The sequence below is a fragment of the Cornus florida genome, unplaced genomic scaffold, assembly GCF_030987335.1.
Source record: "Cornus florida cultivar Cherokee Brave unplaced genomic scaffold, ASM3098733v1 CherokeeBrave_3.0.0_Hap2_Chr07, whole genome shotgun sequence".
NCBI classification, from domain to species: domain Eukaryota; kingdom Viridiplantae; phylum Streptophyta; class Magnoliopsida; order Cornales; family Cornaceae; genus Cornus; species Cornus florida.
This window is the reverse complement of record NW_026775577.1, coordinates 12,045,941-12,065,897: the sequence shown is the minus strand read 5'-3', so window position 1 is coordinate 12,065,897 and position 19,957 is coordinate 12,045,941. Positions and strand designations below refer to the sequence as shown.

Below are 19,957 nucleotides of genomic sequence, written 5' to 3'. Positions count from 1 at the left end.
TATTTATTTTATTATTTTAATTTGACTTCAAATTTAGATACTTTTCCATGTAAGAACTTCTAGATGAGAGAAATATTGGTGGAGGCAGAAATTGAAATTATTAACATCATCATCGGTTTATTTTTGTTTAATCAACAATTTCAAACAAGATAAATATTAATTAGGGATAGAATTGCCGTACTGTACTGTCTTACATTTTAATGTTCAATATATTTTCACAAAAAGTCAATTCAAACACGCGGAAAATAATTAAATCAAAACCATAGAAACCAGGATCAAAACTGTGCGAAAAAAAGATAATAATAATAATAATAATAAAATAAAGGCGCCTCTATATTAATATCAAACTCCATGTCCACCAGAACCCACCGTTCTCTCTCTCTCTCTCTCTCTCTCTAAAAATTTCTCTCTCTTAAATCAACAACACAAGCTGGTGGCATTGCGGCAACATGTCAGTAGCGAGCATGGTGGCCGACAGCGTGGTGGAACTGGCCTGCATGTGGTGGGCGTGGAAGCGCTGCACCCACGTCGGCTCCGACGACAGCGCCACCTGGCCTGCCGCCACCGCCGACGAATTCGACCCCGTCCCGCGCATCTGCCGCCTCATCCTCGCCGTCTACAAGGACGAAAACCTCCACCACCCTCATTCCCGCCTAAACCCCAACTGGTTCATCAAGCGCGTGAGCTACGAGCAAACCCAGGGCCACGCGCCGCCGTACCTAATCTACGTCGACCACGACCACCGCGAGATCACGCTTGCATTACGCGGCCTCAACCTGGCGAGAGAGAGCGACTACAAGCTATTGTTGGACAATCGATTGGGTATGCAGATGTTTGATGGTGGGTATGTTCATCATGGTCTGTTGCGTTCGGCGATTTGGGTATTGAATGAGGAATCAGAGAGTCTGAAACGGTTGTGGGTCGAAAATGGCTCGGAGTATAAGATGGTGTTTGCGGGACATTCTTTGGGTTCTGGCGTGGCTGCTTTGTTGACGCTGATGGTGGCGAACGATGGGGACCGGGTTGGCGGGGTTCCGAGGAGTCAGCTGCGGTGTTACGCAGTAGCTCCGGCGAGGTGTATGTCACTCAGTCTGGCAGTGAAGTACGCAGATATCATACACTCAGTGATCTTGCAGGTGAGAAATTTTGTGTCACTGTGATTATTATTAGGGTAAATTTCACTTACCACCCTTGGGTTTGTCAATATATCATATAGACCCCTCTATGTTTCATAATTTTACTTACCTCCCCTAAAGTTTTAATATATGTAACAAATTTTCCCTGTCTAACCATTTTTCCCTTCTAATGAAGGACATGACAACAAACATTTAATAGGCAAAATGATAAATGGTCATTGACAATGAGGTAAGTGGGATTATAAAACGTAGAGGGTCTATGTGGAATATTGACAAACCTCTAGAGAGGTAATTTACGCAGTTGATTTGAACCAATAACTAGTAGATACATTCACTTTAATCATAAAATTAAAAAATAATATTTAGTCCTACAGGGGTGAGTATGTGTAAATGAGAACGTGTCGATTTGTTCTTTAGTCTGCATTAACGATTAGATTAGAATGGAGTATATCCTCGATGGTGATGACCTACTTTCGGAACTCAATTCTCTGTCAAAAAAAATGAGGTTGTTAGACTATATGCCATAGAAAGTTAATACTCTGTGCAGTCTTATGACCAAGTGCAATATTATATATAAAATAACAATGTAATGTAATTGTTGCAAAAACAATACTCCCTCTGTCCCAAAATAGTTGGGTACTTTGAGAACTGTGAGTCAAAGTTTCCAAAGTACTTAACTATTTACAGTTCACAAAGTACCCAACTATTTTGGGACGGAAGGAGTATAAAATTATTGCATGACCAATGTAATTTGCTGCATAAATTCGGCACATAATGAAACAACATATAATTAAGAGGATTCGAATTCTTTTGGACGGACATGATTAACTTTTGACATTGACAACAAAATCAAAATTAATTATATCATTAATTCCACAATATATAGAATTACACATTAGATAGTGAATACCCTCCACTTATTTTCAGAAAAGCCATGAAGCCTCAGTTCATTTTCCATTTTAGTTTTCTGAAAAACTGCATGTCACCATCCATAAAAATTAACTGAAGTACTTAGTAAGCTGAAAATTAATGACAACTTCACTTCATCCAGGATGATTTCTTACCAAGGACATCCACTCCATTGGAAGACATTTTTAAATCAATCTTCTGGTTAGTTTTCTTTTACCTCTTTTCTTTCTTTCTTTTTCAGTTTTTCTTAATATCTCAAACACTGTATAAAACCTTTGATGCTATATTCGATAGCATGAAATTGGTATTTCAGAATTGGAATCGAGGCACCAATTCCATGCTACCGAACATAGCTAGAATCCATTTTTTGTTTTCCTTGTAAAAGAGAGAAATGTTTAAATTATTTCATAAGCAAGACCTTAATCCTTTGGACAGCTTGCCTTGCTTTTTGTTTTTGGTTTGCTTGAGGGATACCTTCATTTCTGAAGGTAGGAAGCTCAGAGATACAAGGCGACTATATGCACCCGGACGAATGTACCATATTGTAGAAAGAAAATTTTGTAGGTAAGACGTGCTCCATTTTTATCTAATGTCTAGTCGAGAAAATATTGAGTATCCCGGAGTACTCGCAGTGTAATACCACAAGTGAGTAAATATTTCCTATTATCAAGAGAAATAGTGAGTATCAATTAGTCGGGAAGTACGTACTGTATAGTTAGTACTTCTAGAGTATCCATTTCCTTATGTGCAGAAGGATAGTTACATGTCTCAAATATAGCTTTCCTTTACTTAGTATTAATTGTTGAGTAGCTAGCTCTTAAGGAACATTTTTTACGATTATCTTTTTTTCGAGAATCATCAATTATTATTCGATTGTATTTAATAGCAAAATTAATTGTGCTTTGTCTTAATTAAATTGAATCGTTATTGTTTGGTACACACAGATGTGGGAGGTTTCCCCCGGAGGTTAGAACTGCCATTCCGGTCGATGGAAGATTCGAACACATTGTCTTATCATGCAATGCTACATCAGATCATGCAATTTTTTGGATTGAAAGAGAAGCAGAGAAGGCTCTTCAAGTGAGTGGGAAACATATATATATATATATATTCCCGAAAGTTCATGCAAATGCACATACATTCATAATATTCGTTCTAGTTTTGGCTAAGGCATGTTTCTTCTGAATGTTGCTGTTAAAAATTTGTTATCACTATTAAAAACTTCATTTCTCACAGAGAACAAGGGAGAGGAGCTCTAAAACCATAACAACTGCCCCAAAAGTACAGAAACTTGAGAGGCAAACAATTGAAAAAGAACACAAGGATGCAATGGAAAGAGCTGTTGGTTTGAACATTCCTCATGCTATGATCATGGCGACTGAGCCTTCAAACGAAATCCGGTGATGGTGTCGAGAAGCTGGTCAAGAGGAATGATTCAGGGGAATTATTGCTGAAAAGATATACGATTCTCGGCATGATTATTTCATTTTTCTTTTTCCTTTAGAGCAAAAAAAAAAAAAAAAAAAAAAAAAAAAAAAAAAAAGAAGAAGTTTCTTAGACCAAAAATTCTTCCATGATTATTATACATTGTTCCTAGCTAGCTTTCTATTGTCATAGAGTCATACTCATTTTCTGTGCTCCTCTTTCAATTTGTAACAAATAATATTGTGAGGGGCTCAATTTATAAGGTGAATAAATATTTTCAATCTTTATTATCTTGTTGAAACATTTCACTTGTATTAAAACATTGTATATGCAAATATGTCCATGCATATATAGAAATTTTCCTGAAAAATGCATTAGTATAGGCTTTCGAGAGTAATCTCTTTAAGTATCTGATTCAAGTCTCACTCAAAGTGAAACCCAAGTTGAAATGATGTACTTGTTTTGTGTGCATTCAAAATTTACAATACACTAATGTTATTTTTAGTTGTATGAAATTGGTGTCTTAAAATTAAAATTTTTTAAAACAAAATACTAATGTTATGTTTGGTTGCATGAAATCCATGTCTTAAAATTATAATTGGAGAAAAATTAGCCTACCAAAGCTTCTTGAATCAAAGAATTGACACCTTAAAATGCATTAGTACATGGCTTTCAAGAGTAATCTCTTTATGTATCTGCTTCAAGTCTCACTGAAAGTGAAACCCAAGTTGAAATGATGTACTTCGTTTACATGTAATTAAAATTTACAAAACACTAATGTTATTTTCAGTTGTATGAAACTGGTGTCTTTAAATTAGAATTTTTAAAATAAAATACTAATGTTATGTTCGGTTATATGAAATTGGTGTTATAAAATTAGAATTGGGGAAAAATTAGCCTGCAAAAGCTTGTTGAATTAAAGAATTGACACCTTAAATGCATTATACGTTTGACGAAACTCAAAAAGAAAAATGTTTATAATATTTATAATTTCGAAAAGTTTTGAAGTCAATAATACAAAATATTTACAAGATTTTACAAAAGATCAAAAGCTAATTATAAAACTAGCACATTTCTTAGATGTCCCATAACTTCGCTTAGGAAGAATTTGTCGGGCATTTATAAAGGTGATGTTTCAAAAGAGTATAAAGTGGACAATATTTGTATAGCGTGAGATAGGTCCTAATAACCCCGAGTCAAAAATGGAGACAGTGTGAACAAAGTCTATAATGTCAAGCTCACGAGAATAAACAGAGCGTGAACAAAATTGTGATGACCCTGTGGGTGGGTGTGAGAACCTTGTGGGCGGGTGTGCCGTGGGAGGGTGCGAGAGACACTGTCAAGCTCCCACACTGGCAAGCTACAGGTGCACAGTCCCACATCGCCTGGGTAGAGGAAAGGTGAAGTGTTTATATGTAAGTGTGTCATCTTCAATTGGTATGAGGCCTTTTGGGGTGAAGCTCAAGAGCAAAACCGTGCGTGCTCAGGCCCAAAGTAGACAATATCATACCATGTGGTGGAGTGGGTCGTTACAAATGGTATCAGAGCCTGACCCAGCCGGAAGTGTATCGACTGGGACGTCAGGCCTCCAAGGGGGGTGGATTGTTTGTGTCAACTTTATTAAGCATTTTGTTTGCTAGGTGGACTAATAATTGATTTGGATCAATAGTCAGGGACCATGAAATAATTTTGCAAAGTTTTAGACACTTATAAACTATGAAGCACGGATACGGATACAGACACGGGACACAGGTACAATATGACACGGATACGGCGACACGATAAATTTCAAAAAAATAGGATAAGGTACAATATGACACGGATACGGCGACACGATAAATTTCAAAAAAATAGGATACGGACATGCACGATAGGGAATAGGGATATGCCAATAAATACACGCACACACACAAAATACCATAAACTAATCTCCCCAAAAAAATATTACAATAAAAGAAATATTTCAATTCATCATCTAAGCAATTAAGAACCTAGTAAAGTTATTAACAAAATTAGACAAATAAGATCAAGTACATTTTCAACATGTTTAACATTTTTCATTTATCAGTTCATTGTCTATGTAGTTGTTTTTTAAATTTTTCAAAAATTTACTTTTAAACATTTAAAATTACATTAGGTATCCATTTTTTCTATAAAAAAAAAAAATTACAAAATATGCCCGGTGTCCAGTACGTGTCTTCCGTGTGTCTCATCCGTGTTCATTCCGTGTTCAATAAAAAATAATTCTGACACTTCACAGAAGTGTCACAAAAGTGTCAGACACACGTATTCGCATTGAATACGTATCCGACACTGGTATGAAATGCCGAGAGAGTGTCACTGCTTCGTAGCTTATAAAAGAGATGTTTTGTACTATTTTTTATTTTTATTTTTATTTATTTTCGCATGCTGTAATCCTTTGACGCCCTCTCGTCTACGACGTCACTTTATCCGCACTTCAAAACGCAGCGTTCTTCACTCCGTCACCGCTCAAACTTATGGCATCTTTGCGGAGAGCACTAACCGCCAAGCCCCAAACTGTAAAGAGCGCGCCTCTCTCCCTCTCTCTCTCTACACACACACACACACATATATATCTACGGTCGATCAAAGAAATGCGAACCAGGAACCAATCCAAGCAACAGAAGCAATCAACCGGTACCTTCTTCAAGCGCGCCTCTCTCTCTCTCTATATATAAATACATGTTAGCATTGTTCTGTGTCATTTCTCGAGCTGTTTCTCTATTCATCTTTGGGAAAATTTTGATTTATTGCATAATAGGTGTTCGCTCATTGTTATCGACTCAATACTATATTGCAAAACCCTAATTTTTTTTTTTCGTTTGGTTGCTGAGAATGCTTGCAGGTATAAACAATCAATCAGAGTTTGACGACTTGCTCTCTGTTGTTTAGGTTTCCGACAAATTGAAATTTGATATAAATGTTGCGTCCAAGACTCCCAACTTTCAATTGTTTGTTTTTCATTTTTTTTTTTTTTCAGTCACCAATCAGAGCCAATTACTAGAAAATGTTAATGGGATATGGTCAATGACTATCTTTTATTGTAAACAAATTTGCGGACACACACTGCAAAGTTCTTTGCTTATTTGTTTATTTATTTATTTTATTTGCTGATGAGAGTACCATTGGAGTAGTGAACTTATTCTCACCAAGATGGGTTAATGCATTTGGTGATGTGAGTACAGTTGGAGTAATGAACTTATACTCTCCAAGATTGGCTCAATGTACTGAATTTTATGATATATTGAGAAAAAGTGAAAGCCTGTAACTTCATTCAATTGAACTTTAGTGGTCTACTTGCCGCAAACAAATTGTTGTATTATTTTCGATCTTATGGATAAGGGCTGTTAATGCATTCTATGATTTTGGCAGGCAACCAAGAAGTGATGAAACCTTCAGAAAACCGAAGCTGTCTAGAGTCAGATGGCGGTTTGTTTTTTAACCCGTGTTTATATTAGTTTAAGTTCAATGCATGTTAAGAAATCAAATGAAAATGTTTAAAATAAATACATAAAGCATCACCAATCGTTGTGTTAAATTAATGCTGGTTTCAGGCACCCTTACCGCGGTGTCGCAAGAGGCTGTAGGCAAACTTTTGAAAAGAGCAAATTCACGGGGTTCATCAGGGTTCAAGAAGCGAGATAATTCTCTCCGTAAATGTGATTCTGGAGGCAAGGTTAGTTTTATGAACTTCCTTCTTTTATCATCCAATTGTAGCAAGGATATGCACGGTAGTGTTTATACAATGATTGCCAAAAAAATATTTGTTCAAATTTATTAAATTATCAAGTAAATTTACATAATAATTGAAGTCAGTGTTTCTTAATGCTATTTATAAATGATTTCTAATTTTCCAAATATATTGATATATTTCACAGCCTTTGGTTTTTTTTCTTAATTCATTTGTTTAATTCTTCAGCTAGAAAGTAGGTCAGAGGGGAATGACAAAGAAAGTTTAGATACAAGGGTTACACAAAATAAAAAAGAGGCTGAAGGTTGTAGTAGAGATGCAATACGAAACACTCCATTGGAAAATATGGTCGAGGGGGAAAGTTTTCAGGAAACTGCTACTGGTGGAAAAGAAGAAATAGACGAGTTGGACTGGGAAGATGGATCTATTCCTATTTTGCATTCTACAAACAATCATCAAAATGATACATTTAGGGGAATGACAATTGAATTTGACAGGTCACCAGATTCTGCTAAGCGGAAGCCTATCCGTCGAGCTTCTGCTGAAGACAAGGTTAATTTTATTTTGAAGCTAAAAATTGCATTTGAGTTGGTATCCGTTTGATTGTAATTTTTGCCTCTTTACTTGAATGAGCCCAATGATTACTAATTATTCCTGCAGGAGTTGGCCGAGCTTGTGCACAAGGTTCACTTGCTTTGTTTACTAGGACGGGGGAGGTTAATTGATAGTGCTTGTAATGATCCTCTCATTCAGGTTATTGCTTGTATCACTCTATATGTACCTGAGTTCTCACTCTACAAATTTGTCTGTGTTTTCATTCCATATTCTGTTGTCATGTGTCATTTTTATCTGATCACAGTAACTGCTTAGGACATTCCCATAATTACATAGTGTTGGACACCGGCGATTCCCCTGCAAACTAAAAAAATTTAGAGTTGCAATTGTAGTCTCCTAGAATTAGATTTTGGTTGCCGTCGCTGATGTCTCTTTTTCTATTCACTTACCAGTTAAGTCTAGTTAAATCCTTATGTTTTCTGGTAAATTGATGGACTTTCAAGTCCTAATTGACGAGTTAGTGAAGGGGGAAAAGCTTATGGACAACATGATCTGGTAAAGTTTTTAGGTATTTCATCTATGCAGGGTGTATTTAATCTGTGACAGGAAAACTAGGGTTTGTAGGGTTTCTTATTAGGATTAATACTGAAAGGGGGGATTAAATAATTTAATCATTTAGGATGCTTGGATGTCCCATGGAGATCGAATTTCTGTGTTTCTGTTTTTGCGATTTATATAATTCTCTTCGCAATTCTGTCATCTTGATGGGGTCATTGCAATAAAACTATTTTAAGTGACTAAAAACTTTTGAAACACAATCATTTTGTGGAACCCCAAAAATTGATGTTATGAGTACTATAGTGATGGCTCCCATTTCACTTGGTGTCCCCCAATTATGAGATTGGGATTTGTAACTTCATATGCTATGTGAGATGGCAAAAGACAGTTGGATCACTCCGTCTCCTTGGGAATTCTAAAGGAAGTGACCAAGTTATGATTTTACGAATTTCAACTGGAATATTTCTCTAATTCCATAAATCCTCTTTGCATCAATTGGATTATTTATTTGTTTATTTATTCACTTGCGGATGTGAGCTTGCTTGCATGTGTTGATGGATGTCTAAACACAGGGTCTTCTAAAACTTTAAGGAGTAGCTATTTATGAATTGTATCATATGGTAGTTTTAAGTTCCAGTCTATGAAGTTGCATTCCTCTAATGTATATTTGGGTGCTTTCTATAAAATATCCCTTGGCCTATAGATTTCAAATGCTCTTAAGGAATGAGATTGGCCAAGAATGGGTGGCCACTGGCCAAGATAACCATAACCATAATCCATTCGTTTAGCGAGTGTGATAAGTAAAGATATGAGTTAGCATACTTCTTGTTTTCTTTTTCTTTTTCTTCTTCCTTCTTTTTATCACAACTTGAGGGGGATCTTCGTTGTAGTATTCTGTTTCTGCCCCAACTAATTCTGGATGTAATTTTGGTGCCTGTTCTCGATATTTAATTTAGTGTCTTGTGATTCTATCTTGTGTGAATGCACATCGTACAGTTTCAAAATGTTATCTTCAATTGATGAGAGAATTACTGGTTCATTTTTTGTTGTTCGTTATTCTTTCCACTTATTTAAATAGAAGAAGACAAGCATAGTTTGATAATCCTTATAAAATTTAATTGTCATGGCAGGCTTCCTTACTTTCACTTCTACCAACACACCTGCTGAAAATATCAGATGTCACAAAACTGACTGCAAATGCTTTGGCTCCGCTTGTCAATTGGGTATGGTGTTTTTGTTAATATTTTTTATTCTTTTGTTCTATTTTGTTATAAATTTTACCTTTTCTCTTCTTCTTTTGCTATTTTCTGTTTTCCATGTAGAGACCCGTCTTTTACTGTTTTTCTCTACTTATTATTTGTTGTGCTTTTTTGCATCACGTGCAGTTTCATAATAACTTTCGTATTAGAACTCCAAGCAGTACAGAGAGATCATTTCATTCAGCCCTGGCATTTGCTCTTGAGACTCGTGAAGGGACTCCAGAGGAGGTACAATTAATTAAATGTAATTTATTTTTTGCCTTTCCTTGCTGTAGAAAGTTAATTAAACATTGAAGGATGCATATAAATTGTAAGGGATGTAAACTATAAATCAACTGGGGATTGCAATTGCATGAACAATTTATTTCGGACTGCTACCCCTTTAATGTGTAAATGAAAATAAGAATTTGAAGGGAAAATTCACAGTATATGATTACTTCAGGCCCAAGAGGAAGAAGTATATTCTATAAGGAACCAGTAAAATGGATTTTTTTAAACCTGATCAACAAGCTGTAAAAGAAGTACCACTTTCCTTTAGATAAGTATTTAAACAATAAGAAAGTGCGGTAAAGAGGCTGACTGTGATCCCCAGCTCCATTCAATGGGTACCAAGCCATGAACTTATTCACATTTTCTCCAGACCATGTATAATGGGACGATGAACTTGGATTTAAATATATTTAAGCCATCTGGGTGGTGTTGGACTTTCAGCTTGTTATGTCAGCTCTACCATTTTTTTTTTTTGGTTGGGCTTTTAGCTTGTTATGTCTGCTCTACCATTTGTTTTTAAGTGTTCCTCAACTTGTAGAGACAATATTTTCCTTAATGTCTCCCTACTTGTAGAAATTGTGCAAAATCATTCATTCTTTTCGCAACGCTTGCGAACAGCTTTCCTTCCTGTGGTTATCTGATTATGTATTTGCCTTTTTGGAAAAGAGCCTAGTTGCTGCTTGCTGCACAAAGCGATTTAGTCTGTTGTAATGTACATGATGTTTTGGATTCCGAGGAAAACTTACATTCTTTTTTCTTTTCTTTTTTTATTTTTATTTTGGGGTGCAGGTGGCTGCATTATCTGTTGCACTATTCAGAGCTCTGAATCTTACAACCCGGTACGGTGTTATAACAAAACTGAGAATGGTATTTTCAATTTTTTTTTTCTTTTAACAATCAGCACTTTTTTTTTTTTTTTTTTTTTTTTTTTTTTTTTTTTTTATTGTTTCCTTTCGTTGCTTTTGTTATTTTAAATATTAGGTTTTGTTTTCTCTCTTTCTGTCCTCTTTATTTATTTCCTTATTTTCTGCATGAACATCTTGTCCTAAACTGTAAGCACTGCGATTGCAGCATGAGGCATGCTTCTTCATACTTCTTTTTACATAAAGCTCATGCGGATATAGCATGTTAGCATCACTTACTTCCAATGTGAAAACGCTGTTTGCTCCATGAAACAAAAAAGGCTTTGATGTGATTTGAGTTAGAAAATTTACTAGGGTGTTTAAGGAAGTTAAATTGCACATATTGATGGTAAGGCAGTGAAACCTGTCTGCAGAGGTCATAATTTTTTTCTTTTTCCATCTGAAAATATTTACTGCTATATGAAGCCAATCTATGCTTCAGTCTTGTCTTCTGCTTGTAGAATTTTCTAAAGTGTTTGCTCCACGAATCACTTCCACAGTTGCTAGGTTCACGTAGTCGTCTTTCTGTGACAGGTTGACATGTTCAATGTGTGTTTCTGTCTAGCATAAATATGATGATGAAGATATTAGTAGAATTTGTTAAAATACTGTAGTGCTTGCTATACATTTCTAAAATATGTGTATCCTTCTTGGCATTCTTAATGGAATATATTTTACCTATCGAAGAGATATATGTTAAAAAATCATATACAAATGATTCTACTGCGCATGACAAAAAGAGGATTTGTGGAGTAGTTGGTTTGTGAATCAGCGGCTCCAAGTTTCTAGACAATCTTTGAGAGCCTTAAAGAGTCCTAAAACTTCAAACCCAATAAACCATCCTCTCAGATTAAATTCTAGAAGAAGAATATGAATTTTCTTCCATCAATTATGATTGACAACTATGATTGATAACTTTGTTCTCATTTTCTGGACTAGGCAAATTTTTTGAATATTTAAGATGAATTTTAAAAACTTGGCTTCCACTTCAAATACGCCATATCCCTTGATGCTTAAATTTATGCTTCAGGTGCACCTCAAGGCACGAGTGATGTAAAGCATCTTAACAAGAAAAGGGCCAAACTGGGAATTTTATATGGAGTGCGATTGGAACCTTTCCTGTTTAAGTTTTGGGTTTAGTCAAGTCTTATTTAATGTTCATTTGGAGTTGTGTTTCATATAGTTTCATTTATGATTTCTTCTGTTTAAGAGTAGGGTATTTTGCTAATGTCTAGATTTGCTTGACATGGCCTTTAGACTTTTGTCATGTCATTGTCCATGGATGCTATTTTTGGTAAAGTTACAATATTGCATTGTGATTGTTTGTTCTAGGATGTTCATAGTAGTCAAAAAGCTTCTGAGTTTCCTATTTTAGGGTCGTAAACCAAGTAAAATTAGGATGAAATAAGCTTTAAAAATAGGATGTAGGGGTGATTTCTAAGGAGATATAGGTGAGGCTTTAGATTTTTCTTCTTCTTGTCTTTTTCTTCTTTTCTTTTTCTCTTTAATTACTATTTATGAGTTCATGTTCAGAGTCCTGGGACAAACCCTATTTGATATTCTCAAAACTGTAGCCTACAAAGCCTTAATTATCCAGAAGGACTCTTTAGTATAATCGTTATAACTCCCAAAGGGGAAATTTATCTCAAATCAACTTTGGAATTTCTTTCCTTCAGAGATGCATAGTTCGTGGTTTTTCACGCTTCAACAGTAAAACTTGATGTTAAGATTTTTTCAAATGTGGGTGGATAATGAAAAACACCCTAACAAGAAAAGGGACACACTGGGAATTTCATGGAGAGAAGTTCTTGCAGTTATGAATTATGCATGATACAACCTTACCTTGGGGGATTATTCTTGAGGTATTGTGATGAATTTCCTAGATTCTTTTCCTTTTCTTCCTTTCTATTTAGTAACTGTCCTCGGTCCTGGAAGAACCCCTTTTTCATCTTCAAAACTTAGGTCAGAAAAGCCTAATCATCCCAACCCTTACATTTTAACATACAAATTACAAGTAACGACTGAAAACCAAAATTGTTGCTCTCCTGAATTTCCGGCAATCAGGCTTATGAAATTCCAACTGCCAGTTACTTTGAATCCCAACCTTATCCAAACCCTTTTTTTATCTAGAAACCCTATAACCTTTTCTTGCACCCTTGTAAAAAGCTGAAGTACATGTGTCCAATGACCAAAACCAATTTTAGGCTCCACTGGTTTGAGTTTCTAGAGTTGTCCTGGGCCCTGGCTATGTTTTCCAAAGAGGCCATATGGACAGGATAGTCCAAAAACCTGTCTGATACTCATACATCGTCGCTTCTAGTTAACCATCAGATTTAGTAGGAGCTGTTTTCCAAGCTGGATCAGCACCCCGTCCAAATTCGTAGAATCAACCACAGTGGCATAAACATCAACATATGCATCCAAAGAAGCAGATGAAGAGACTGTTCCAGGTCTAGAGGATGAGGTGAATGAAAAAGAGATACATATATATATACAGATACACTTACTTCTCATATAATGTTCAAAAAAAAAAAAAGAGAGTTTTGAGGATACGGAAGGTGATCTGACCTACTCATTTATTGAAGTGATAGTGTTCAAATCTAAGTCTGAGGAATTACATTTCTTTCACTTCAGATTTTTGAAATAAACTTCTGAATCTGTGTCCAGCAGTCAATGGTAATTGGATCATTGATGCTTGAGCTCTGAATGCTTCAAAATATTTATTAAGGTTGAATTGAGATTGCAGAGATCTACAATCATAGGTCCTTTTTTAGCAGTTAAGCGTGCACAGATGCATGTTTGGCAGTGCCAGCAAAGAATTGCCTACTGATTTTGTAACCATCTTTGATGATTTCGTAGGATGTCATGGGGATTCTCTGAACTTAGAGGTCCCTTATTAGCTCAAAATGATTTCATTTACACTTCTTAATTTTCAGTGCTTACTTTTCTACATTGATGTATTGTGATTGAGAAAGGACCTGTTATAATTGCTTTACATATTTAGTTATTCCTTGTGAAGTCTGAATTTATGATTTTAGGAAGTGTCATCTGACTCATCTCTTAAAAGTACATATTTTATAGCATCTATCTATTTTCAGGTTTGTATCCATTTTGGATGTGGCCTCTTTGAAACCTGATGCTGACAAATCTGAATCCATTAGTCATGATGCAACCAGAGCAGGCGGGGGGATATTTAACTCTTCGACACCGATGGTGACTAGAGCAAATCAGGTTTCTGCATTTCCTGTTAAACAATCATCATCAATTGACATGGATGTCTGTGAAACTTCTTCAAGGGTTGCATGCAGAACTAGAGATAGCAAGTCAACTACCAACACCTTTCTATCCAAAGTTTTTCCCATGGCTGATCAGTTGAATGGTCTGGATTCATTAGGTTGTGAAGCATGTGATGATATCTCTGATGCACCCCCTGTTAAGAAATCTGAAGGATCAAAGAGGAAAGGTGATCGTGAGTTTGAGATACAGTTGGAAATGGCTCTTTCTGCCACAGCGGTTGGGATTCCTGAGAGCAATATGAGTTCAGATGTGAATGACATGCATGGCAACTCAGTAAATCTATCTTCTCCTTTTAGAAGAACAAAAAGAATCAAATGTGAAGAATCATCTTCCTCCCAGGGGATCTCTACTGCAGTTGGATCGAGAAAAGTAGGGGCTCCTCTGTATTGGGCAGAAGTCTACTGCAGTGCAGAGAATTTGACGGGAAAGTGGGTTCACATTGATGCTGTTAATGCAATTGTTGATGGAGAACAGAAAGTAGAGTCTGCAGCTGCTGCCTGCAAAACTTCTTTGCGATATGCTGTTGCCTTTGCAGGGCTTGGGGCTAAAGATGTGACCCGCAGGTTCCTGTTTATCATATCCACTCTGCTTACTTTTATATTAAAACATGTATTTTCCTTTTAATTGAAGAATATTTTTGAGTTCTTTGAATACCATCTGCTTCTCAGAGTGATGTTTTAAATAAGTTTACTCATTGCATTGCAGATTTCTTGTAAGCTCATCACTCAATGAACCTTTTACTTTTGAAACCACTTACATTCATAGTGTCTCTCGACTCTCTTGATATCTTAATAGGGCTGCAAATGAGCTGAGCTGAGATTTAAGCTCATGAAACATTTATCTCATGAGTAACTTACTGAAATGATGAAAATAACGCTTCAACCTACAACTTGCTCTTTGGATCGAATACATTTAAATAGTGTGGGGAATACTTAATTTATAAATCTCTCTGGTTTTGATTGACATGAAATCAGAATTTCATGATAAGGTTTGAGTTGAAATACGTGACATATTAAAAATTTACATAGTGAATATGAGGAAAAGGTTTGGTAGTGGTTTATGAGTTTGCTTAAAACGTCATTAGATGCCCAAAAAGGAACCTATTTTCTTTTTTACTGAATTAAGTCAGTTTTTTTCCCCTACTAAAATAAGTCAGTTACATATGTCAGATCAACTATACACATGATACTCTCTCTTTCTCTCTTCTTCTTCTTACTAAATGTTTTTCAAAAGATGCTATATATTTCCCCTCACTTGCATGCACGTTTGTACATCTACATGTGTGTCCTCTATACTTCCATTAGGCAACTTTGTTTTCGCATGCACTTGAAGTAATGGACAACTCCATATTCGATAGGGTATAGTCATGTAAAAATTATGCAATCACAAATGCTATGTGATGTGGGTATTTATATAATATATATTATTGTTAACAGTTTATAATATACTCCCTCTGTCCCACAAAAAGTGTCCACTTTTCCATTTTTGGCTCTCCCAAAATAATTGTCCCAATTCAAAATCCAATGTACTATTTTTTTTTAATATATCTACTTTTCCCTCCTGCCTTGAAGTTATAAAAGCATGTGGACCCACCATATAAGGGTATATTAGGAAATTCATTCCCTACCACTACAATAATAAATAAATAAATAACTAAATAAAATTAAAAACTACCCTCTTAAAAAGTTAGGTTCCCGAAAAGGGACACTTTTTGTGGGATTGAGTAATATTCTACAGTTTCAAAGGTCAAGATGCATAGTCAAGGTTATATATATAATTTTTTGGCCTCCCTGTTTTGAGAGAATTCGTTGCAAGCACTTTTAATTCGCTGAGAAGACTATTATTATTATGTTACCCACTTAATTTGTGTCCCAACAAAAAATTACTATTAGCAATTCCAAATACTGTGAATTGCCCAGAGGGTTGGTGAACTAGTTTTCCCCTTTGTGTTTATCTCAGTACCCATAAGTCACCAATACATTTATATTTCAGGTATTGTATGAAGTGGTACAAGATAGCATCACATCGAATTAATTCAATCTGGTGGGATGCGGTATTAGCGCCATTAAAGGACTTGGAGTCGGGAGCAACTGGAGGTGTGGTCCATTTGGAACAAGATCATTCAAATGGACACAAGAAAGTAGAAGTACCCGGAAGCTCTGACAATCCAGCACAAGATTGTCGTTTACCAGACATTGTCACCTCACAGGGGAAGTTAACTGTGGAAGTGCCCAAGCACCATGGTAAGGAAATGGATGCAGATTCTTCTGTGAGGAGTTCTTTTGTAGCTACAAGAACCTCTCTCGAGGATATGGAATTGGAAACTAGGGCATTAACTGAGCCTCTTCCAACTAATCAACAGGTGTGGTGGATTTATGGTTGGATTAATGTGGATCTTAAAATTGTTCGTTATTCTACAATTGTTTTTCTTTACAGAACTCAGTTATGTGCAGGCCTATAAGAACCATCATTTATATGCTATTGAAAGATGGCTTACCAAGTATGAGATACTTTACCCAAAGGGGCCCATTTTGGGTTTTTGTTCTGGTCATCCAGTTTATCCACGAACTTGTGTCCAAACACTCCATACAAAGGAAAGATGGCTGCGTGAGGGGTTGCAAGTCAAAGCCAACGAACTTCCAGCAAAGGTCTGATCTGGCTTTTGTAATGAAAGTTGTGTGGTAATATGTGCACAAGTCATGTAGATAGTTGAATATTTCATTGTAGATCTACATCAAGTTGCTTTCTTTTGTTCAGGAATTGAAACGTTCTTTAAAGTCCAGCAAAGCACGAGTATTGGAAGCTGATGATTCAGGTGAAGAAGGTTGTCAAGGAACTATTACTCTATATGGGAAATGGCAAACAGAACCTTTGTATCTGCCTCGTGCCGTAAATGGGATTGTTCCAAAGGTGAAATTCTTTTATTTCCAACAGATGTAGTTTACGTGGAAAGATTAGATCATGTGCAACCTAGGGTACATTTGGATGAAAAAATATATATGTGACTGAAATTTAAAATGAAGGGGTTTAAAATTACCAAGTTCGCAAATTTTCTGGATAATACTTTGAACTTTAGAGATTTGTCTTTAATGCTCCATCATCAAAACTAAAATTTGCCATTTATCATCCATGATCAAGCATGAGTTTATTTATATATTTTATAATAAATCCATTCTAATTAAAATTTACCATCCATGCTAAATCCCAAATGAAACCTAGATCTAATTGTTGGGGATCTGATCAATACTTGAGAACCATTAACTAAAGCTTCTAATTTAATTAAAACCTATATATTTTTGTTAAAGTAGTTATTTTAATAATTTAACCAAACCAATAAAATCTAATTCTTTAATTCATTGGGGGAAAAAATAAAAGAAAGGAAGATAATTGGGAGGGGGGAGTATTTTCCAAGCCTATGGAGATGCTTTCAATTCATTGGGAGAGTTCGACATCACCTGAGCTTTTAATTCTATCCTTTTAAGGATTTGAAAATAACAATTGTTTTTTACTAGATCTAATCTTTTGTTTATTTGGGGCTTCTAATTTCCCCTTCAAATCCCCAAGTGGATTTAAGAATTTTCATCTCTTATCCTAATTAGAGGTTTTTTAAAACTAGCCAAATCTGTTTTTGGCCTGAAATCCTACTCAAACCCCTCACTGGAAAACATTTCTAGCAAGTGTTGATCTATTATTGTGAACTTTTGATCTACACATACTGTCTGAGTGGATATACTCTTGTTTCCTTGATGCTAGTACCTTTTCATTTACTGATCAATAGGGTTGAATAGATCCTGAATTTGGATGTTCTTTAGTTCTTATGTTTTTTTATTATAGATCGCAACTAATGAGCTATGAATTTTTCTTCCAGAATGAACGAGGCCAAGTGGATGTATGGTCTGAGAAGTCCCTCCCACCAGGAACTGTGCACTTGAGGTTTCCCAGGGTGTTTGCTGTTGCAAAGAGGCTGGAAATTGATTATGCGCCTGCTATGGTTGGATTTGAGTTCAGAAATGGTCGTTCTGTACCTGTATATGATGGCATTGTGGTGTGTGCTGAGTTCAAGGATTCTATTTTAGAGGTATATTATGCTATGAAGCTCAAATTTGTGGTTGAACTGGTGTTCATGTGAACTTTGACAAGTCTCAATTTATCGGATGAACACCATTTCGGTGTTGTCCTTAATTTTTCCCTTTCAATTGCCGAATCCAAAGCATGTTTTATGCTTTTTTATCTGTTCAGCTAGTAATGATGCCCCAGTTATTTTTCATATTGTGAATCTTGCAACCACTATACGTATTCCTCGACCTATCCTTTCACCATTCAATGATATATACTTACTGATATATTATTGAATTGAGAAGTTGCTGAATCTCAATTCTGTTGGTTACTTGTTCTTTAGGCATATGCAGAAGAAGAAGAGAGAAGAGAGGCTGAAGAAAAGAAGAGAATCGAGAGACAAGCTATTTCAAGATGGTATCAGCTTCTTTCGTCGATTGTTACCCGGCAAAGGTTGAACAACACTTATGGCGATGGTGAGCCATCACAAATATATGATGGCATTCAGAAAGGGGAGGATAAAGTTGGTTCAGAAAATGATGTTAATGGGGATGGCAGGCAATCTACTGTTTGTCAGCAACAGGATGTACGAGAAAGCAAGCTAGATATTTCAGCAAGGTTTCCTGCAGAAGGTCATGAGCATATATTTTTGATAGATGATCAGACTTTTGACGAAGAGAGTTCAACGAGGACCAAGCGGTGTCGTTGTGGTTTTGAGATTCAGGTGGAGGAGTTGTAGCATCTCACTACATATATTTCTTCTTGTTAATATTGTGTTCATGATGTTGCTTTGCCAGCAACATAAGATTATGGGCTGGCATTTTGTTAGAGCAGTCATTTAATGTTGTTTTCTTTGAACAGTTGTAATACACAAGAACTCGTGTCCCGACTGGGATTTGAACTTTGCACCTTCTCTCCTTGGGGAGAGTGGCAGTAGATTAGATACCTCTCAAGCTAACAATGTGGTCAGTTATATAATGTTAGTGATGATAGTTAAGTTCATTTGTGATATTAGCAACATGATTAGCTTTTATTTAGATGTGTTGTATCCATCCTGTGATTTATTTTAGTTTATTGAGACACTGTAAAACTTCACTGATGTAATATATCTAGTTCTTTATGTGTATCTAATTCAGGGAAGTTTTGTACCAGTTCTTTATTTGGACTACTGAAGTAAATCTCTCTCTCTCTCTCACACACACACACATACACACACACCCACCCACAGGTGCCAGAAGCATTATGAAAGGTAAATTGGAAGTTCAATTTTAGATCCCAGTAGATCTCTGATCAAGTCAAAGCCTGCATTCCCTCTAGAATACTGGTGAATCTATGGCTTCAAGTCATTTATTTCTCTTTTGCCTATGTCTACCCCGATTAGCGAAAACCAAAGCTAATAGTTGGAGCAAGTCTTGAATGAGCCCCTCGAAAGCTTTGATGCAAATAAACGGATTTTTGTTCTACATTTCCGAGCTATATATCCTTGTTTAATTCTTCTGTTCATTGAATAATTGAAACTTTGACGATTTACTATGGATCTATGTCGTTATACTAGTTTCTTCCAATGCTACCTATTTTTTTTTTGGGAAAGTAATGCTACCTATTTTTCTGCAAGAAAGAACATACCAGTTCTCCGCCTCCTTGTAACTTCTAAAAGCAAATCTTTCAATTGGGTTTCAACTAAAAAAGTTGAGGACACCAAAATGACACTGGCTTGGTATGATCCGTATTGCAAAGGATGGGTCGGGTATGGACAAACAGGATGGAGCAAGTTCTCGCGGGATGGGTCCAGGTCCATAAAGTCATTACAGAAGCCCATATTAAAATGAGAAGAGTTAAGTCCAGGCAAAAGGGAGCAGATAAGGCCCAGGTCAGAGG

General features: G+C 36.0%; 2 protein-coding genes across 2 annotated transcripts; both read left to right on the top strand.

Moving 5' to 3' along the window:
- The first annotated feature begins 203 nt into the window (after positions 1-203).
- Positions 204-3,694, top strand: LOC132267475 (uncharacterized). Its single transcript, XM_059768638.1, has 5 exons — positions 204-1,136; positions 2,188-2,246; positions 2,481-2,609; positions 2,990-3,125; positions 3,282-3,694. The coding sequence occupies exons 1-5, from the start codon at positions 450-452 to the stop codon at positions 3,447-3,449; spliced, it is 1,179 nt and encodes a 392-aa protein (XP_059624621.1). The 5' UTR covers positions 204-449; the 3' UTR covers positions 3,450-3,694.
- Positions 3,695-5,788: 2,094 nt separating this feature from the next.
- Positions 5,789-19,210, top strand: LOC132266359 (DNA repair protein RAD4). The gene is made up of 14 exons (XM_059767214.1): positions 5,789-6,128; positions 6,864-6,920; positions 7,046-7,167; positions 7,411-7,734; positions 7,843-7,935; positions 9,426-9,518; positions 9,681-9,782; positions 10,614-10,663; positions 13,825-14,586; positions 16,016-16,385; positions 16,477-16,671; positions 16,781-16,933; positions 17,892-18,101; positions 18,423-19,210. Exons 1-14 carry the CDS (start codon positions 5,969-5,971, stop codon positions 18,816-18,818), a joined length of 3,087 nt encoding a protein of 1,028 aa, XP_059623197.1. The 5' UTR covers positions 5,789-5,968; the 3' UTR covers positions 18,819-19,210.
- Positions 19,211-19,957: the final 747 nt, after the last annotated feature.